Source organism: Grammomys surdaster, unplaced genomic scaffold (genome assembly GCF_004785775.1).
Source record: "Grammomys surdaster isolate TR1022 unplaced genomic scaffold, NIH_TR_1.0 125947, whole genome shotgun sequence".
Taxonomy (NCBI): domain Eukaryota; kingdom Metazoa; phylum Chordata; class Mammalia; order Rodentia; family Muridae; genus Grammomys; species Grammomys surdaster.
In genome coordinates this window covers 3040022-3062598 of record NW_021620769.1, presented here as the reverse complement: position 1 = coordinate 3062598, position 22577 = coordinate 3040022, and the positions used below count along the sequence as shown (strand labels likewise).

General features: G+C 42.4%; 1 protein-coding gene across 1 annotated transcript in view; it reads left to right on the top strand.

The window, feature by feature from the left end:
* Gab1 (GRB2 associated binding protein 1) overlaps window positions 1-15647 on the top strand; it is a 110103-nt gene extending 94456 nt beyond the window's left edge. Inside the window, exons 7-10 of the mRNA XM_028753428.1 lie at window positions 6664-6757; window positions 6992-7115; window positions 10457-10579; window positions 13722-15647. Coding sequence (XP_028609261.1) covers window positions 6664-6757; window positions 6992-7115; window positions 10457-10579; window positions 13722-13880 — 500 coding nt within the window. The 3' untranslated portion in view covers window positions 13881-15647. The remainder of the gene's footprint in view (window positions 1-6663; window positions 6758-6991; window positions 7116-10456; window positions 10580-13721) is intronic.
* Window positions 15648-22577: the final 6930 nt, after the last annotated feature.

Here is a 22577-nt window from a genome sequence, read left to right as displayed (position 1 = left end):
CTGGCTGCTGTGGGGCAGATGCCCACTGTCAGTCTCACACGTTTATGGATGGTCCTGTGTGGTAGCTGTAAACTCCCAGACATCCATGCTTCATGGCCACCATCTGGAGTTGTCCTAGAAAGGGTGTGAGTGCCATAGGCTTTGTGTCCCTTTTGTCTTTGTCTCTAACCAGTTAGAAATCTCACTAAGTTTACTTCTTGGCATAAGATGTAAGTGAACATGAAGAGATCTGTAATTGGTCCACAGGTCCCTGAAAAGTCAGTACACACCTTGTAGACACAAAGTATTGAAAACCTTTTTTTTGTTTTTAATTTTTTATTTTATTTATTTCTCTGTGTGTCTCTGGCTATCCTGGAGCTTGTCCAGCAGTCCAGGCTGGCCTTGATCTCAGAGATCCTCCTGCCTCTACCTCCCAAGTGCTGGGGCCACTGCCTGGCCTCAGCCAGCTGAGTGATTGTTTGAATTGTTCTCTCTGGAAGAGTCCATGACAGACAGTCGGCAGCCTCGTCTTGTTTCTGCCCCAGTTTTATTTGCCCTGCCACAGTGTCCACATAGTGCTAGCCAGTTTTCAAATACTTTCTACAAGCTGAAGCTGCAGAAGTACAGAGGGCTGTGCATGCAGACGCCTGGCGTGTGCCCCGGCTGTCTGCTGTTGCAGCTTGATCACTAGCTGAGAGTTCACGATGCTATCCCTGTAGTGTTTGTTTCGAACCAGATTGTGTATGCACTTAATAAGGAGAGCTTTAATTTAAGTGTATTATAAGAGATGCCAGAAGAGTAGAGCATCACATTCTAGTGACAGAGCAGGACAGTTGGAGTAGCTGTGACACCTTTATATTTCTAATGGAAAAGGAATTTTGTGAGGTTTGGAAATTTTTTTATAAAATGTCTATTGGGTTTCAGTAAAAGTAAGCCCTGTTTAACCACTGGTCTCACCTGGATTCTGCTGTTTCCATTTTCCAGGTCATTCCAGAAGCAGCAGCCACCAAGGATGGTATTTTGCTCTTCTGAGTCTATTTGTATAGAGATTTTATCATTCTAATTTTTCAAAAAGAAAATCCTTAAAGCTTTTGTATATCATTAAAAATAACCATGCTTTCTTTAAAATTATGCTCATAAGATACTAAATTCTTATTATCAGATGAGTGATATTAGTACCCTAACTAATTTTTTTAAGATTTTTAAAAAATTTTTGTATTCACCAAGTAGATGCCTAGCAACTGAGGGAATCCAAAGAGGGCGTTGGATCCACTGGAACTGGAGTTAACAGACAGTTGTGAGCCACCATGTCAGTGCTGGGAATCACCCCCAATCCTCCACAAGAGCAGCCTGTGCTCTGACCTACTGACCCACTGACCCACAGACCCATCTCTCTACCTCCCTTCACTAAGTTTTCATAAACAGGAGCTAATGTTTAATTCCTAAGTGGATAACACTTATTAGAGCTTAAAGGGAGGAAGTATGGAATATGTTACCAGCCAGGGACAGTTCCCCTGTGTAATACTTAGCGTTACTACAGTATTGTAGTAGCACAATTAAAACAAGTACAAATGTTTTTCTTTCACAACCCTGCCTCAAATCATCTGCTGAAATTAGCCAAGGTAGTAACCTTGTGGGTTACTTTTCTTCCACTTCGGTTTTGGGGTGCCCATTGGAAATGGTCCCATAACTTTAGAAGAGTACACCTGCATTGTTAGAAGCCAATTCAGAAAGTTCTGTGTAGCATTGAGTCTGTGTAGGCATTACCTATCAGGAGACCATTAGCATCCAGGGCTTTTCAAGAAGGCTTGCGCCTGTGTATTTGAAATGGGATTCTCATGTGATGACCTTGACTGTATCCAAGCTGAACACTTCTGAAATTACGTCAGTATAAATGAAGTTTGTTTATCAGAGAGCTAAAGGCCTGCCCTCAGTAAATCCCCTTTGCTAGACACGGAGTCTATAAACCCAAGGAAAGACGGGGTCGCTTCCCTGGGAAGCTCACCATCTAGGTTTGGCAGAGGCGGTGGAAAGGTAAACACACATGCGTGAGTGCCCTGGAAGATAGCTGGTTAGCTTTTGGCACGTCAAGGGCAACTCTCCTGAGCGGGGCCTGATAAAGGGAGTGGCAGTGAGGGCTGGGGCAAGGGAGAAGGGGCAGAGCTGGGGTGGGAGCTAGGTACAGTAATTGGCAGGCAGACCTTTCCCAACAGGGGATTGCTCAGAATCATGGGTGGGTGGGCACAGCCAAGACAGTAGGAGAGCACAGGAAAGAAAGAATCTTACATCCCAAGGGGACACCCTCATCCAGGCTAATGAGGTTAGGCTTTATTCTGAGTACTCTGTTGAAGAATTTTATGCAGACATTGACAGTCAATTGGCACTAGATACACTTCTTTCTGATCTAAAATAAAATAATTATATTTCACTATAAAATGGTATAAAAATCACATTTGTTTATCATCTCCACTAGTGGGAACTTTCCCAGTTTCCCAAACCCAGGTCTTCTTGGTCCTTGGTTGGGATAATGGAGCTGTCCTGAGGTTTTTTTTGTTTTGTTTTGTTTTTGTCCTGAAGATCATTGTTGAGGTGGTTTTCTTCGGGGCACATGAGGAATTAGAATAAGACAAATAAGAGTTATCCCAATTGTGAAAGCGATATCCACAGAACACTTTAAGTGCACTTGGGAAGACTCACTCGCAGGTAGCATGACTGTGATAGGGATTCCAGGCAGGAGTAAACACATGGAGATAAGAAAGTGAAACCTCCACCTGGATGCAAAGGGCTCCAGTTCTGTTAGTACCATCACCGTCCCTGGGATTCTCACAGAGAGTCCCTGGGTCACCTCTCAGTGACCACTTGAATATTTGTTCTGGTTGTACTTTCACTCGAAAGCGTGGAGAGGGTTGGATGAGTTCAGACAGTACCTGACCATCAGAAGTCCTCGGCATGGTTAATGGCCATGGTGTATATCAAGCCAGTTTTACAAAGCATAAGTTACCGAGCTTTGTGTAAAGGGAATGGACATAGATTCAGAAAGCCATGGTGGGTTGTTAATAGTGACAGAGTAGAGAGGACTGAGGTGTTTGTGTCTGAGAAAGAGCAAGGAGCGGCCTGGCCAGTGCAGAGCATGTGCACTTCCTGAGAAGAATATAAGGAGAGGGGCACCTGCAGTGCCTCTCACAACACCAGCTGCTCCTCCAGGGTCCCCTATGTTGTCTGCCAAAACCAGCTCGTGTCTGGTGTAAGTCACTGAAAGTAACTGGATACTCCATTGTGCTGTCGTACATAGCAGGGCCACTAATACTGATGCCTCTTGGGGTTCTTCTGTCTTTCAGTTTGAAATTTCTTCTTCTAGTTAGAGAAAACTAAAGCAGCATTGACCTTTGAGTTCCCACCAGTCTCTGCCAAGATTACTTCCCCAGGCAAGGACTGACACCCAAAGGTTTCCTCTGACCTCCACACTTACACAGGCTTGCACCTTCCCACAAACAAACACACTCACATTACACATACACACACACACACACACACACACACACACACACACACACACACACGGAGAGAGAGAGAGAAAGCTTCCTTCACAAATAGTAAATTTGTTCTTATTTTTCTTCCTCTAAGCATAGATTTTGTTGCTGTTTTACCACATTAAGATTTTAATAGAAGAAAGTTAAGGAAATGTAGATAGGAACTTTCTACTTTACTAATTTGAAATTGCTCCTCCCAATACAGCAAAAGAAAATCATTTCCTAGGTAGCTAAGCATTTAACAAGTCCAATACAGTGAGACCCGGGAGTTAGGACTGTGAGCTCTGTTCTCCGGTCCTTGATGATTCGGACTTGGCTGTGGACACTCCAGCCCCTTTAAGACATGGGTTTCTAAAAGAGCTTACTGTTTTTAAGAACCTCACTATTTTTTGTTTGTTTTTGTTCGTTTTGTGTTTTGAGACCAGATTCCTTGATGTAACCCCTGGCTGTCCTGGAACTCACTCTGTAGACCAGGCTGGCCTTGAACTCAGAGATCCGCCTGCCTCTGCCTCCCAAGTGCTGAGATCAAAGGCTGTGCCACCACTGCCCGGTAAGCCTCACTGTTTTTCATAGATGAGGTCGTTCTGCACAGGAGCTATCTGGGCTGTGCTCACAAAGTCTCGAATCCCCTAGATGACCTGCGCCTTCTATTTTCATGCCTCTCGGTTAAAAGTTTTTTGTTTTTTCATCGACATGTTAAGACTAGATGCAGCTGCTCAGAGCTGCCAGGCTCTTCCCAGGCTACCCTGAGGACTGAACCTCAGGCCCTGTGCTGCCACCGCGAGTGCAGCTGGTTGAGACATGTGGTACATTAAGGGCTGGACAGCAGCTGCAGGGAGCTGGAGTATGAAGCTAAAGAAAGGTGAGGAACCACAGCAAGACAGCAGCCATTACTTAACTACAGACACAGAAGAGATTTGAGGACGATAGTCTGGCACAGTGGCTAACTACTTCAGTCCTAGCACTGAGGAGGCAGAGGCAGGCGGATCTTTGAGCTCCAGGGCAGCCAGGCCTGTGTACAGAGAGACCCTGTCTCAACAAAGAAACAAACAAACAAACAAAAGATTTGGAGAATACTAAGGAAAAGTCAGGAGGAATGTAAAATCATCGTGGGCCCTTCTGAAAGTGTGTAGGACAGGCAATCAGTGAACAGCAAACTGAAGATAACCTCAGGAATAGTTTGTGATGTTACATACTAGACACTCCACGTGTGTGGTGTCCACACGGGTCATGTTCAGGCCACATCCATGGCCTCGCAGCGGCAGCAAGAGCAGCTCCACATCTAAGAACAGAAGTGCTAAGAAGCACCTTTCTGCTGGACCTGAGTTGACTGACTCAGTATGTGACCACTAAGTGTGCGACCACTAAGGTCGAAGGCTGACCTGGAGAACTCGGAACTGAGCTCCAGAGGATGAGCCACCTGGCTTCCCTGCAGAGCCAAGTAAAGGCTGCAGCCCGAGCTGGAAGCCAAAGGAAGCCTCACCTGCCCCGCCCATTCTGCCTTGTCCATTGTCTCCTTGTCTGACATGTTAGAAGAAACGCTAACATGACACATGTTCTTCCTGCCTTTCCTCAAGTAAGGAAAACCAAGCAGCTGCTTGTCCCCCTAGCTTCCCCTCTCGTCCCCTGTGCCTGTTACACTGTAGCATGCTGTTTCCTTTGTTCTGTTGCACTGAGCATGAATCGTGTCTAGCCGAGACTAGATGTTTTCCGATAACAAGTTTTTGTTTATGCTTTTAATATGTCACATTTCTGCACATGGCTCTGTTTCTTTTATTGTTTGTTTGTGTAACAGAATCCATTTTCCAATTTAAAAATAACATTTTTAATAAGAGAGTCTTCTTTTTGCCAATTAGGTCAGAGTCCTAAAATTTTAAGACCCAAACCCCATGGTTTAGAGCGAACTGATTCACAAACCATAGGTGACTTTGCTACAAGAAGAAAGGGTATGTACCTGTATGGGGCACTGGGATTTTATTTATTTTTATGGGTTTTTTTTCTTCAAATGAAAAGGAGAGCTTAGGTAGGGCTGCTGTTGCCAGCTGCTCCCCAGGTGATAGTTCTAAGAGGGTCTCGAGATGCACGATGGGCCTGCGTTCTCACAGTAATGCACACACAGGGAGCATCTGATACTATGTGCTCTGCAGGCAGGCTTGTCTCCTCCGCATCTCCCTTACCTAGGCAGCAGCTCACTGTTTCACCTCTGCTTGTGGGCTGCTGTGAGCCCAGGTTCTCTCCTGTGGGCTGCTGTGAGCCCAGGTTGTCTCCTGTCTTTGTCTCTGTATATGTTTTCTGTTGTGAATAGAATAAGAAATAATGTCAATGTTTTTACTATGGCATGACTTAGAGAATGACAGCTAAATTAAATTCTTGATTACATTTTTTAAGTTTTTTAAAAAAAGGGAACATGAGGAGGAATCCCCTTTATTCAGCCCAGGATGCTGTGTGTGTCTGTTAAGGATATAGAAGGGAACGCTCTTAACTCAGGTTTAGCCACCGTGTCTTCATTACGCTTGAGCTGGGAGCCTGTGTGATCTGTAGCTTTAAAACGAGTGCTTAGTGCTTTTGTGATATTGATAAGATAGTTGATTAAGATTACATATTTTTGAACCCAAAATAAGAAAGCCTAGGAGGTTTTGATTTGGTTTGGTTTGGTTTTTTATGATTCTTTTGGTTTGGGGTGTAGCAAAGTTTCTAGTGCTTTCTACACATCATTTTACATATGAAAAGCCTTGCTGAGGCTTCAATAGTGGGGACTGTGTTTGACACAGATGATTTAAATCTCCCCTGAAGATGAAGTTCATCAAACAGTGAATTAATGTGAACAGTGCCCAGAGAAGTTTTAAAGGAAGCCACACCTTTACTTCTCGTTTAATTTATATTTACAAGTAGAGGTTGGACCTTGAGCTGAGTCAGGCAGCATCCTTGTGTTGAAGCCATGTATGGTAGGAGCAGTAGTAGAGGTTAGACCTTGAACTGAGTCAAGCAGTGTCATTATCTTACCTTTTGTCGCTGAGTGTTGTACTCTGTCGCTGTAGTCCTTGTTCTCTGGGTAAGACCATGTCTGCCTGCAAGCGTGAATTGCAACATTGAGAGGGCCTTGTTTATTTTTCAAAGATCTGTGTACTCACGCCTTCCTTCCCTTCCTTTTCAGCCAAGCCGGCACCTTTAGAGATAAAACCTCTGTCAGAATGGGAAGAGCTGCAAGCCCCAGTCCGATCTCCTATCACCAGGAGCTTCGCCAGGGAGTAAGTGTGGAGTGGCGAGGCAACGAAAATTGTTGATTTCAAGGAAAATGGGTTGAAAAAGAGTCTAGAGAAGCCCCAAGGTCAAGAGTATCTTCACTTGTCATAATAAAAATGTCCAGTATGTAACTGTAGACTAATGACTATTCTAGATAGACTATGTGCTCACTTACTTTCTTTTTGTACGGGGTGATTTGGCACCTGTTCCCAAAGGTTCACGATGGTCACTTTCTCCAGCTCCTCTAGGTTTCCCATGTCCCCTCGGCCTGATTCTGTGCACAGTACAACATCGAGCAGTGACTCTCATGACAGTGAAGAGAACTACGTCCCCATGAACCCAAATCTGTCCAATGAAGATCCGGTACGTGCAGACTTCGTGTTCATTCCTGTACCTGAGCTGCCCTTAGAAAACAGTTTAGCTTAAAATGTTCTTATTGTCTGTACACATTTATCCTTACATCTTTCTTCTTATACTTGAAAAAATGATGAAAGACCATTTTTTAAAGGGATGTTTTCTTAAGTCCTGTCAAAGTCTAATACCAGCTATGGTCAAATTGTTCTGTCTGTATAGTTGTAAATCAGTGAAGAACATGAAGGTTTTCATTACAGCTTTCCATAGTTGTAATAAATTCCTGAGACAATCAACTTAAAGAGAGAAGGTTTATTTGACTTGGAGTGTTAGGAATGTCTGTGATTGTCAGTTGTGTCGCTCTGGGCCTGTGGTGATGCATGGCTGTGGCTAGTGGCACTGCAAAGCTACTGGCCTTATGACCTGTAGTGAAGTGAAAAAAGGAGCCCAAGTCTCATGCCCTCTTCAGGACACGACTCTGGGGACATAAATTAAGACCCCCACCTCTTGAAGAATTCACCGTGTCTCAGTGGTACCATTGTGACCATCAAGCCCTCCCATCATACCCCCTGAAGGACATTTCACACCCATATGCATGGGTTCACAGTCATTTCCCAGCTAAGCTTCATTAATTATAGTGTCTGTCAGGAAAATCCACTGACAGTGTGTTACAATAAAATCCTCCAGGCTCAGGTTTTGATAGGCTTCTGGAGGAGTTGTCATATGCAGAAGGACTCTGATAATCTTCCAGTTAAATGAAAGGGAAGACTAGAAAGACATTACATTCAGAGGTCAGACTGAGGAAATGAGATTAAGAATTTTGCATACCTCTGACATGAAAGCAGGAAAGTACTTTGGCTTTCTTGATAATGCTCAAAGAAATATGAGGTGATGAATTTTCAAAATTCCAAATAAGCAAAAATGGCTGACATTGGGGCCGGAGAGATGGCCCAGAGTTGAGAGCACTTGCTTCTCTTACAGAGCACTGGAGTCCAGTTCCCAGCACCTACTTCAGAGGGTTCGAGGTAGCACCTCTAGTCTCGGGGCATCTGGTAACTTCTGGAAGTCCCTGAACACACGTGCACATCCACATATAATAAACACATGCATATATACTTAATTGTTTTTAGTGACCCAAGTGGAAATAGCTGTGTGCCAGGCACAACTGAAAAGTCAACTGTCCCCTCTCCAGCTTCCCATGCTGCCAGCTGCCAAGACTCAGTGACCCTCACAGCCCTGCACTAGAAAAAGATGTGATTGTAAAACAAGGTTCATCAGAACTCTTTACTCTTGTATGAAATGCCATGGAAATTCACAGGACCCAACATGCTCTTGGATTTATTAAATCATTGTAAACAAAATTAATAGTCTTAGAAAAGTTAGGACAGATTCATACCACTTCTGATTTATGTATAAAAGTCAAGTCACATGTCATCAAGTAAACTCTTACTTGGTGGCCTCACTTTGAGTCCAACACTACTGCCATAAACGTTCCTATATAATAACAGAAGCGTCACTCCGTTTTCTGTATTTCTTAAGAAGTTAGAAAACCCAGCACTATTGTTTTATTTTGTTACTTGATATACAGAATATATAGAACAAGTCTCTGAATCCTAGAGTTTCTCTAAAAACTGCATGGGAAAAACACTGAGTGAAAGGCTGCTGTAGAGACAAGCTGCTCCTTGCTGAGCCTGGAGCAAGAGCTGGTAGGCTTCCTTCTAGAAGCTGAGTTTCAGCCCTACTTTAAGATGAGAAAGAAGCCCAGCTTTGCTGGTAATTAGACAGAGGTCAGTGTGGAGTGCTGACAAATTCTCTTGAGGAACAGCTGGCTGGAATTAACTGTGCAGGTCCTAGGGATTTATGCCTCCCTTTTATGGCTTTATAATACTGTAAAAACTGTCCCAGCTGGGGCAAGGTAGGCTGTGAGTGTGTTTGCATTGGTCACCTTTAGACACAGAGTATTACCCTTACCCAAGCTGAGAGTGAAAGATGGTGTCCTTCAAAGGGCAAAAAGATTGTGACTGTATATTTCAGGGTTCCTGTCTCATATCCTAGGAAAGGGGAAGGGATGCCAGCCATTTTACTTGGGCATCCAGATGTTCCTGAATTCTTGTGAGCTGTGCTGTTAGTCTGGAAGTTCTTGCCAAAGTCTGTTTCTGTTTCTCCACATCAAGCTTGTTTGTTCCTACTTGTTAGTGCTGCCCTCTATCAGTAGAGGGAGCGAACGGGATCAGACTAAGAGAAAGCAGAGAAGTTACTGGAAAGACTGGAGTCATGGTCCACCTCCTTTAGTTAATGTTCTCTGAACTCATCCTTCTCTAAATACCTAAAAATTAAATGTGGATCTTTAATTCTTTATTAAATTTTTAATGCAATATATTTTTTGGTCATATTCTTTACCCTCCCCTTGCCCTTTGAAAGCAAGAAGTATGAGGATCCCTCACTACAAAAATGTAACTGAGCACATACATATATGGTTTTGTTTTGAGATATGATGTTGCTGTTGTAGCCCAGGACAGTCTTGAACTTGTAATTCTCCTTCATCAGCTTCCTGGGTACCAGAATTACAAGTGTACCTTCACACCCAGACCTGTATGGTTTTAAGAATGTTTGTTAGAGCTTTTGCAGCCGTCCATGACTTGATGTCTAAGACTTTTTATTATTACTCTTTTCATAATTCTGTTTGTATGTGTGTCTTGGTTAGGGTTTCCATTGCTGTGAAGAGACACCATGACCATAGCACCTCTTATAAAGGAAAACACTCAATTGGGGCTGGCTTACAGTTCAGAGATTTAGTCCATTATCATCATGGTGGGAAGCATGGCAACATCCAGGCAAGCATGGTGAAGCATGAGAAGGAGATGAGCGTTCTGCTTCTGAATGGGCAAGAAGCAGAAGTGAATGCCTGAGCCAGAGGCAGACTTGAGCTTCAGAGATGTGAAAGAGACCTCAAAGTGACACACCTATTCCAACAAGGCCACCTCCTAATGGTGCTACTCCATATGGGCCAATAGGGACCATTTTTTTTTTTCAGGCCTTCACCACTTGTGTCTGGGTTATGAAGGGTTGCCTGTGTCAGCATGAGTAAGGAGTCATTTACCTCAGCCAGGGACACTTAGCAGTGACTGACTACTCCACTGAGAAGTAGGACTGCCTCCTACTGCAGCCGTCAACTGCCAGGCTCTCCTCAGGCTGAGTATTAGTTTAACTGAATTCAGTGTCAGAGCCCAGGAGTTCAAGACCATTTTTGGCAACATATAGTGACCCTCCCCAGACCCCAGGGGAAAGAAGAGGGAGTGGGAGAAGAGAGTGTCTCCTGAATGTCTGCCCACTGTTTGCTGTTCTGTTTTCAGAATCTCTTTGGCAGCAACAGCCTTGATGGAGGGAACAGCCCTATGATCAAACCCAAAGGAGATAAACAAGTGGAGTACCTGGATTTAGACCTAGATTCTGGGAAGTCCACACCACCACGGAAGGTAAGTGAGCCCGTGGGCTGTAGGTAGGTCAAGCTCACTTTGAAGGACCATGTTCTTTGGGGGCCTGATTATTTAAATTTAGTGACTGTTGTTTCCTAAGTCACAAGCAACAGAATCATAAAGACTAATAGATTTGTTTCTCCCTCTGTAGAGGTGGGTCAGTTGTATGGTTTCTACTCACCATGGTCAGCACTTTTGCTATCTTTAGAATGAAGAAAATATGGGTTGGCTGCGTAGGGTAGCCCGTCCTTCTAATCCCAGCACTGGGGAGGCAGAGTCAGGCAGATCTCTGAATTTGAGGGCAGCCTAGTCTACAGAGTAGCCAGGGCTACAGAGAAATTCTCTGTAAAAAGAAAGAAAAGGAAAATACCATTCATGGCTAAAGTCATACATATGTTGTTTTGTCTTGAATTTTAATTTCTATTAAACCTACCAATTATACAGTTTCATCATAATTCTTTGTTTTTAGTGTTTGTTTTTTAATGTTTAATCTATATGTGGGTATATGTGCATGAGTGCAATGTCCCTCAGAGACCAGAAGAGGGTGTTAGCTCCCAAGAGCTGGCATGACAGGAAGTTGTGAGCAGTGTGAGTGCTAGGAACCAGTTGAGTTCCTCTGTGAGTGCATGGTCAGCCTTACCTCCGAGCACTCCTTCCAGCCCTGGATCACCAGACTTACATTATTTAAGTCCTATTTTCTTACATTTTCCTCTGTGATAATCCTTCACTGATCATTTCCTCTTGGAGCTCGGATTTTCTGCAGCACTCATGTTGGAGTCCCTGTAATGAAGGTCTCCTGGTAGTGAATTCTATTCAGGTTGTGTGTAACTGAAGTCTCTTTATTTTAGAAGCAGGCTTTGTTGAGATCACAGTTCTTCCCCCCCGCCCCTGTGACATAATTAGATAATTTTCAATATAATTTTGAAAATTAAGTTTGAAAAAAATTGAAAGATTTGCTTACAGAAGATGTCATTATTTGTACAGAGAAAAGTTCACTGTAGTCATGTTAATGTGACATGGTCTTCCACCAGAAAGAAAAGCTCTTTACCGTGTTGAAAATGGCCACTGTCATACTGTCAGGGTAGTTGAGCAACTGAAATCAGTTCTTGACTGAGCCTTTTTACCACATAGGGACCCTCTGTCACTGTCCAGTCTCTTGTTCTGTCACATGTACCCTTTGAACACCTCCTGTCTGTTTTCTGGCTGCTTTTCTGCTGTTTCCTGCTGAGTTTACACTTCCATGACAGTGTGTGTAGACATAGATGTCTTTTCACTAATCTGAATGGAAGTTGTGCTATTCACACACACATACATACACACAGATGTACACATACTTACACACCACACAGATACATACATACACATACTTTCACAAACATACACATATTTACATACACATGCATACATACTTACACATAGAGACACACCACATAGACATATACACACAGACTTACACACACATGTGTAAACATACAAACACATGTACACAGACATACCACACAGATGCATACATATACATGCTTTCACACACATACACACAGACTTAAACGCACATGCACACATATACACATGCATGCACATGTGCACACATTAACACACATGCTATCACTCTACATACATATTGCTTCTCTGCTTCTTTTTATTACCTGTCAGTTACACATGCAGTATTCCTACTATTTCTACATCTTTGTATTTTTCTTTCTATGATCTGTGTATGTATGTTCTGTGTATCTGTTTAATTTTGGATAGTTTTTAGCTCTTTTACCAGAGTTACTAATTCTCCTTTCTTTTCATTGAAGTTTTTTTGTTTTGTTTTTTGTTGTTATTATTTTATATTTATCTCTGGGATGAAATGCTGTTTAATTCCTTTAACTGATATTAGTCTCTTTGTGTTACTTGTATGTTTAAAGCCTTTTCTGGTTTATCCTTTAACACTGTTCACACACTTCATAATGCTGATACAGTAATTTCAGAATTTGAAGTCCTTGGAAGTCGAATTTGTGTGTACTGTTTCTGTTAGCCCACACTCTTTATGGCTTGTCTCCTTGTGTGTTCATACATTTTTATTACAAACTCATGGTTGAACTTGGAGGACCTGAATTTAAGACCTGTTGAGATTATTACTCTAGGCTCACACCACCTTCCTTCAAGCCCATCAGGAGCCTTGTTTTCAGCATCCCACCTTCCCTACCTCCTCTCCCCACCCCACGGCACCATGTCCCTCCACATTTACCGCAACCTTTGCTCTAGAGAGCGTGGCTCCTCCCCCTCCCACACACACACATCTTAGAAATGTCTTTGCTGTCTAGGAACCCTACATTGCCCGCCCTGCTGGTTTGGTTACTGTGTATCTAGTTGCAGGTTAAGAGAAGAGGGAGCAGCTTTGTAGTTTGTTTTCACTCAAATATAACTTTGCCAAAAGCATGTTTTTTTTTTTTTAAGATTTTATTTATTTTATGTATGTGCATACACTGTCACTCTCTTCAGACACACCAGAAGAGGGCATCAGATCCCATTATAAATGGTTGTGAGAAACCATGTGGTTGCTGGGAACTGAACTCAGGACGTCTGAAAGAGTAATTAATCAGTGTTTTTAACCTTTGAGCCATCTCTCCAGCCCCCAAAAGTACTTTCCTTGCACAAAGAGTAAAGAGCTGTTTGGTCCTGATCCAGGCCAGGAAAACAAACAAACAGACAAACAAACAAACAACATAAGCTAAAGAGAGTCTAGGGCTCTGTGTTATATGAACTAGATTTCCTGTGGATGTCCTCTGTGATGGCAGTATTAGTTTGAATGGTTCTATATAGTTTTAAAATTAAGAGAAATCAGTGTTGAGTTAGGGAGTGGACATTACCATTAATCTGAGGTAATGCCAGAATTACATATGTCTATCCATCTACTGTTGCTTATTTGTTTTTGAGACAGGGTTTCATTATGCAGCCTGGCTGGTTGAGAACTCTCTACATAGAACAGGCTGACCTTGAACTCTAATATAGAGATCTACCTGCCTACTTGTGCCTCCCAAGCGCTGACCTGAGAGATGTGTGCACCACACCTGCATATGCATCTATTTCAAATCTTGAGTTTCACTCAGAACCATCCTCACAGATGGCCCCTTGGGGTATTTCCTTGTGTTTTTAGCAAAAGAACAGTGGTTCTGGCAGCAGCATGGCAGATGAGAGGGTGGATTACGTCGTGGTGGACCAACAGAAGACTCTGGCCCTGAAGAGTACCAGGGAAGCTTGGACGGATGGGAGGCAGTCCACAGAGTCGGAGACGCCCACCAAGAGTGTGAAGTGAAGACACACCATCGCCACTGCCAACAGCCGAGTCCTGAGTGGAAAGAGAGATGCCAAATGAAGATGCTTCTTCTCTCTCAGTGGAGCCTCAAGCCAGCAGAGCAGAGAAAAGGACACATGTTCAAGCAAATTAGGTTGTGAATGGTGCTGTGTGGTATTGGATTTATAATATGTAAATAACCTGGGGAAATAGTGTTTTAGTTCCCAGAGAAGCATCTGTCCCTAGTTAACACATCTGTAGTATTACTATACTGATGCACTTTTCATTTAAAACCTTGGTTTGGGTCGTCCCGATCTACCTTAACAGATTTTCCTCAGGAGGTCTTTTTGCCTCATCACACTACTCTATATAACAGTACTAAGTAAAATGAGCTACTTTTAATTCTGGAAATTTCAGTCAAAGCTACAGGCTAACACCATTAAAACGAGAAGCAGGTTGACAAATTCTCTTTTCCCTTGAAGGTGATAGCCATTACCTTAAGCTGTAGAATATAGTTGGACTTGTCCTTCGTTGTTTTCCAAAAATTCTGGGGGTAATGTATATACTGGGTCAGGCCTAGTTCCCCGACTCATGTACACTTAGGTTTTAATAGTAGGACTTTGTTATTTTTTGTTAATTACAGTGTTTTGGGTTCATTGTGTTAAGGTTCTGCTGGGTAGGATCTTGCACCTTTAAAAGACTGCCTCTTAGTTACACTAATAAGCCCACACACCATCCACACCATGGATTGATGATCTGCTCTTATCCTGGTCATGTGTATTAAACCTTGTTTGCAAAAGGCAGATTATACGACTGACTAATCAGGTACGTTCAGGGCACTGATGTGCTAATACAGTGATTGGATCAGACAAGGCGCTTCAGTTACCTGTCTGTTAATCCTAAGCTTGGTTTAGAATTAATGAACCAGTTGGCATTCACTGTCCGTTGCAGCAACATACTGTGATTTTGAATCAACTAGACAGGCGTTCAAGATTGCTACTCTTGGAAATGGCCCTCTCAACACCGTAGTGCCCTTCCTAAGCTTTTCTTTCTTAATATTCTTCTTGGCCTTATATTTAAATCCCTATGCAATTAATGTTTTATATCTGAATTTTTAAAAAAAGAAATGTCATTTTAAGTGATTCTTGTATGTAGCAAGCACCTATTGCTTTTGTGAGTAAATGAATTAAGAATTTTGTACTGTGATTTGTACTCACTGCCCTAATTCCCCAACTGTTAGAGCCTTGCTGTGCTGTGAACCACTGTAGTCATGACCACCACCCAGCCAGATCTGAGTCACAGAGGAATGGAGTCTCTCACCTGTAAGGTGACATCGTCTGGTGTGGACGTTCAGGCTTTGAATTAGTGTCACTGCAATTACACGTGTCCATCTAGCTTTGCCACATAACTTGAGAAGCAGCTAGCATTTTCCATTGTTCACCCAAGTAAGGACAATGTCTCTGCATTGATCTGAGACTCACTGGTGGCTTGAGGAGTGGACAAAGAGAACAGAATGTCTACAGCTGAGGCTTGTCTTTCTCCGTTCAGACCTCTCACCTGTTGCCTGAGTACACAATGCAGCCTGCTTTCTGGCCCACTGGCCACTGTACTGTGCCCAATCCATGTTCTCTGCTCTTTTTCCAGTCAGTCTACAAGCTGTGTTCATAAGTACATGAAATGTAGAATAGTAACATTAGATGCTTTTAAATGTTTGCTTCTTTTTAAATAAAAACTAAAACCTGGAACTGAATTTTGAGGTGGATTTTTAAATAAAAAAAAATTGTTTGAGTTTGTTGTGTGAGCTGTGTTACTTTTTTTTCTTTTAATGTATTTTCTTTCTTTTTTCTTTTCTTTTCTTTTTTTTTTTTTTTTGAGCAAGCAACAAGTGTCAAGAAAATCCATACTGGGGCTGGAGAAATGGGTCAGTGACTAAAAACACCACTGCTCGTGAAAAAGACCGATTTTCAATGCGAGCATCAACACAGCAGCTCACGACCATCCGTCATTCTAGTTCCAGGGATCTGTTTTGTCTTCTAGCCTCCAGACACTCACTGCACACACATGCACACACATGCATGCAGGTGACAGTGCATACACTGCACAAACATACATGCTATTGAAATACCCATACACATTTTAAAAAGTAAATTTTTAAAAATGTCGTTACGTATGTATTCTTTTTGAAACATGACATGTAGAGAGCTAGAGGGATTGCCCAGTGGTTAGAGACCAGGCTCTAATGCCAAGAAACTACACGGTAGGTTATAGCCATCCATATCCCCAGTCCTGAGGGACCCAGATGCCCTCTTTTGACTTCCTTTGGCACTAAGTATGCATGGTGATACAAAATAGATAGATAAATAAAGAAATAAATACATAAATAAATAAAAAAAATAAGGAGACATGAGGCTCATTCCATTCCTGGGTATCTGAATATAATTGTGCACATTACTGGTAGCCAAGAGATGCTCACAACCTTCAATTTTTGCATGTTCTGTAACAAAACTACCAAATGAAAGCCAAAATCTTTGACATGCACCTGAACTCTCAAAACATGTGACACATGTAAAATATAGTGTTATGAGACAGATGAATGTCGTTTTAGATTTCAGGCCCAATGGCATATGATTAATCCAGAAGCAAAAAATCTTTCTTTAAAGCTGCCTCTTAGGATGTCTTCATAATGTAATTATGAGACAGAGTTTCATTGCTGCAAGGAAACACCATCACCATAGCAACTCTTATAGGGGACAACATTTAGTTGGGGTTAGCTTACAGTTTAGAGGTTCAGTCTATTATCATGAGGAAGCATGGCAGCTTGCAGGCAGACATGTTGCTGGAAGAGCTGAGAGTTCTGCCTCTTGATCAGAAGGCAGCCTCAAAAGAAGACTCTTCTGCCCTGGGAGGAGCTTAAGCATAGAACATCAAGGCCAGCCACCACTGTGACACACTTCCTCCAACAGGGCCACATCTCCTTAGTAGCACCACTTCCCACGGGCCAAGCCTATTCAAACCACCACACCTAGTAGAGAACTTGCTGAGCATGTACAACCCTTGGGTTTGCTCCCCAGCTCTGCATGAATAGGGCAAATGGGCTTAGTAGCACAAATGTTAGCTCGGCACTCGGGGTGGAGGCAGGAGCATCATTCAAGGCCAGCCCACACTACATCAAAACCCTGTCTCAAAACCATTTTTCCTGGGGCTGCAGAGATGGCTCGAATGCAGGAGATTGGGATTCAGGTCCCAGCACCTATGTATCAACCCACAGCCATCTGTAACTCCAGTCCTGGGGGATCCAAGAGCGTCTTCTGACCCTCAGAAGGCACTGAGGGTGACACACACAGACATGCAAACAAAACACCCACATATATAAAGATGGAGTTTAAACTCTTCCTGTCAGGCCTTAAAGCAGTTAAGAATATTTTTGTATGCTTTCCCCATACCCTTTCACAAACGACTGTTTTTGTATATTGACAGTGATCTAATTTGCAGGAATATTATGATGCTGAATTATCTAAGACTTGAAAGACTTAGTGGCAGACCATAAACTTAGCAAGCTGGGTCCAATCCACAGCTTTAAAACATGAAAAAAAAATTGTATTAGGAAGGCCACTTGCTATACACAGATAAGACGTATTAAACATCATATTAATAATTTAATTTATGAGACAGTTACCTGTAGAGGAGGCTTTTCCAAGCCTCTTCAGCACCAGACTCTCTAAATTATTTATGTTATTCAAATACTTAGAGCCAGAAAAATTCATCTTTTTTCACTAGGGTGTCATCTAAATTATTTCTGGAGAACAAGAATGTTTAAGTTGTTGACAAAAACTCAAGAACTAGTTTATTTCCAAGCTTAGGGTTTTATTTTTTTTTGTACCATTAAGGAATTTTTTGTTTCTACAAATATAATTGCAAATATAAGTTAAGACATGACTATCTTGAGATAGACAGGGTGGCACTTGTCTGTATGCAGTCTCAGCACTAGGAGGGGGTTGCAGGAGACTCAGTAGTTCACAGCTGGTTCAGTGGTTAAGCACTTGATCTTGTAGAGAGAGGTGCTGGGTTGGGATCCCAGCACCCATATGGTGTCTCACAACCATCCATAACTCTGGTTCCAGGGAACCTGGGGCCTGACCGCAGACACCAGGCATGCAGGTGGCATATGCACATACATGTAGGCAAAACAAATACACACATAAATCTTTTTTTAAACCAAATTTTATATGTGTGTGTGTGTGCACATGTGTGTGTGTATGTATGTATGTATGTATGTATGTATGTATGTATATATGTCCCCTACAAATTTCCTGAGACTTTTTAGAGGTAGCTAAGATTATGTTGCAGTCTATTCAAAGATAAGCTACAATAAGGGAATTGTTTCTCTCTCTTTTTTTTTTGTTTTTGTTTTTTGTTTTTTCGAGACAGGGTTTCTCTGTGTAGCCCTGGCTGTCCTGGAACTCACACTGTAGACCAGGCTGGCCTCAAATTCAGAAATCCACCTGCCTTTGCCTCCGGAGTGCTGGGATTAAAGGCGTGGGCCACCACCGCCCGGCTGTTTTTCTCTTATTTAATGCTGTCTTGCTTTTATCCCTTATTTTACAAAGCTGTAAGATCTTCCAAAGGTTTGAATGCCAAAGCATCGTTCTGATTGTTCAAAAACTGAACAAGCAGGAATGAAGTAGTTTAATCCACAGAAGGCATCAGTCAATAAGTTGCAAAAACCATTTTTCATCTGTATTCTATTCATATCTACTATGAGAATGTTAATAGAATTCTCTATAAAGATATCATGAGTGTGTCTCTGTTATATATACACATGTATACGAATATATATATATATATATATGTATATATATATATATATATATATATATTCATAAATATGTGTGTATGGCACTGGCACTGTATTCGACCACAGAGTCTTTTGATACAGAAATACTGCTATAATTGTACATTGAAGTCTGGACTTTTTTTTTATTTTTTGAGGCAGTTTCTTTCTATGAATCCCTGGCTGATCTGGAACTCACTATACAGGCCAGATTGGCCTCAAACTCACAGAGATCCATCTGTCTCTGCCTCTCGTGCTGAGATTAAAGTTGCCTGCCACCATGTCCAGCAAGTGTTTGCTTTTCTTTTTTGTTTTTTGTTTTGAGGAACTTCTTGAAGCAGGTTGCACTATGTCACCCAGGCTAGCCACTAACATATGCTCCATCTGAATGGGTCTCAGTTTTGAGGGACCTTAAACCAGTGTGTATCTCACTGATGAATTTCCATTGGCTAAAATCTACCTGAGTTTGAGTGAGAGGTCTGAGTGGGCATAGTTATGCTCTCTTACCTTAGACCAAAGGGCCTGTTGGTGGCTCTTCTTGCCCTGCTGAGTTTCAATGTCAGCTCTTCTGACTAGCCCCTTGGTTTAAAAAGTGACAGTGGTTTCTTACCACTTACCAAATCAGGTTGCAGTGCTGATTTGGAGGCACTGTATTGAGCAGTGTGCTGTAAACATGCTCCCCAACAATCCCTGATTGGTTAGTAAAAGACGGGAGCCTATGACTGAGCAGAGAGGATAGGAAGGAGGGACTTGTGATCAAGCGAGGACTCTCAGATAAAGACAGAGAGGAGAAGGAGGTCGCCATGAGACAGAATGGACCATGAAGATATGGTCAAAAGAAGCCTGCACTGAGGACACACATACAGCAGAGCAAGACTCAGCCGGCAAGCGTGCGACATTTATCTGGTTATTAATAGCTTGGCCGGGTTATAAGTCTCAGAACCTGTGCAGTCTCGGTTTGTAGCTTATTAATAAAGCCTGGTGTTTCTGTGTTGTTTACTCGGGAGCTAAATGGGAAAGAGTGGATCAGAAAACTTCCAATAAAAATATTGCAATAGTCCCCTCTGGGACATCTGAGGAGGCCGAGGAGGAGGATAGACCAGGCAGGGAAAACAAGCGCTTCAACAATCAACATACTCATCACTATAACAAACTGTAATTAACAAACATCTATCAACCATCATGAAGAAAGTAAGGAGCCTTGATAGCTCTTTGCTTAACTGTTAATCTAGCCTCTGTCTTGAGTGCTTTCTTGCATACTTCAGAAACTGCATAGATTAAAACAACAACAAAAACAAAAAAGAACTGGCCAAGTGGATAAATGCGAGCCTGACTACCCAAGTTTGACCCAGGACCTAACCCCACAAAGTTGTCCTCTGACCCACACAAAGTCGTCCTCTGACCCACACAAAGTCGTCCTCTGACCCCACAAAGTTGTCCTCTGACCCCCACAAAGTTGTCCTCTGACCCCCACAAAGTTGTCCTCTGACCCCCACAAAGTTGTCCTCTGACCACCACAGGTGTGCTCTGACCACCACAGGTGTGCTCTGACCACCACAGGTGTGCTGTGACATTTATGCAATACACAGACACAGACACACACACACACACACACACACACACACACACACACCAAATATGAAAAGATTAGACAAACCACATTTCTAGCTAGCTTTCTTTGCAACAAAGTCACTCACTGTCTTTCCACAAGTTAGATTTGTCTCCAACAGTCTATTCCATACAGCAATCACTGCCGACCAGTGTGAGGTGGTGCACAGCTGCAACCAACAGCTGCTTTGGAGGTAAGATAGTGCGCACAGCTGCAGCCAACAGCTGCTTGGAGATAAGGTGGTGCACAGCTGCAGCCAACAGCTGCTTTGGAGGTAAGATAGTGTGCACAGCTGCAACCAACATCTGCTTTGGAAGTAAGGTACTGCACAGCTGCAGCCAACAGCTGCTTGGAGATAAGGTGGTGCACAGGTGCAGCCAACAGCTGCTTTAGTGGCTCCCTACATCTTAATGAGAGACCAACCAATGGTGCAATGGTTCCCCAACCCAGATACCTAATTGTCCCCGTGCATAGAGTTTGAGCTGTGACTGTTCTGACAACTAATGGCTTACAAACATGCCCTATAGTGTGTTTCTCTTAGATTTTTTTAATGGTATATATTGATAATCTTAATTTTTGAGAGACTCCAATTGATCAAGGTTTCATTTTGGGGTAGTCATGTTTGTCCTTTTAGTCCAAACTCCGGAGTTTTTCTATAAAGCATTGTTGCTGGGCTTTTGTTGTTAATGGTGGTGATGGGTGTTGTTGTTTTGAAATGTTGTCTTACTGTGTAGCCCTTATTGGTCTGCAACTTACTGCATAGACCAGACTATTCATGAACTCAGGGAGATCTGCTTGCCTCTGCCTCCTGAGTGCTGGGATTAGAAGTGTACATTTCCACACCTGGTGACATCATTATGGTCTTGCCCTTCACAAGTGTACCTATAGCCCACTGAACATGGATAAATTTCTTCTTTCATTTCTGTCCACCAGCATTTATTGACAGAAGCCACACTGCCCTGGGTAAGAACCCACACAGCTGGAGTTCTGTTAGGGGGACATTTGATTGTCTCAGTCTCAGTGCCTCCATACAAGTTAGAAACTTTGTAAGGACTTCTTCCACATAGTTTTCTCAGTGTTCTGCCTTGTGGTGTTTATATGAATGTGCATGATCAAGAAATCAACTGAAGCTGGTCAGGATAGTGCACACCTTTCATCTCAACACCCATGAGGCAGAGGAAGGTGGATCTCTGTGAGACTGAGGCCAATCTGGATTATGGAGTGAGTTCCAAGACAGCCAGGATTATGTAGAGAGCTTCTTTCTTAGAAGAGAGAGAGAGAGAGAGAGAGAGAGAGAGAGAGAGAGAGAGAGAGAGAGAGGAAAGCAGCTGACAACAGACGATGTGAAGGAAATTAGTTACGGAAATCAAAATGGAAGTGTCTTGAAATCTAGAAAACAAAACTCCTGTGTGACCTGCACATACCCAAAGGACTCATTCTCATACGTACCTCAGAGATACCTGCTTATCTATGCTTATTGCTGCTCTAGTCACAATTAGCAAGGGAATGAAAGCTACTGAGATGCCCTCAACAGACGAATGGATAATAAAAATGTGGTATGTGCATACAATGGAATTTTTACTCAGCTGTAAGGAAAAATAAAATTCACAGGAAAATAGAACTGGAAAGTATTGTATAAGAGAAGGAACCTAAACGCAGGTGTACACACATGCATATACATATGTACGTATGTACTACATACGTATGTATGTATGCATATTTACTTGTGCATGTACATATGAATACCTGTATGTTCATATGTATGTACATATGTATGTGTGTATGTATATATGTACATGTGTATGCACTTATGTATGTACATAGGTATGTATATATATATGTACATATCTGCGTGTGAGCCTGGATATAGGTATGAAACTATAAAGGGGGCAGATATTAGAAAATGAGGACAAAGGGACACATGTAGTGAAGGCTGAAAGGAGGCCGCTAGGCGTAGAGGGACATGGGAGAAAGGGGTTAGAGAGGAAGGAGTGGGAGGAACAACAGAAGTAATGTTTGTTTGAAAACATTATAATACAACCTAACACTGCATGCAGATGATACAAAAACAAACTAAACAACCAAAACTCTGCCAATCCAAAACACAACAATGCAAAACAGAGCAACAAAAAAAAAAGTTACTAATATGAAGTGGCAGGCTTCCTGAGAATGTCATGACTGCTTTCTGCTGTGTTCCCCACAGCCCTTTCTTAAAACGCATATGTAAGTCTAAAGACATTCACAAAATGTTGTTCTCTATAAGGTATTTTTACGAGAT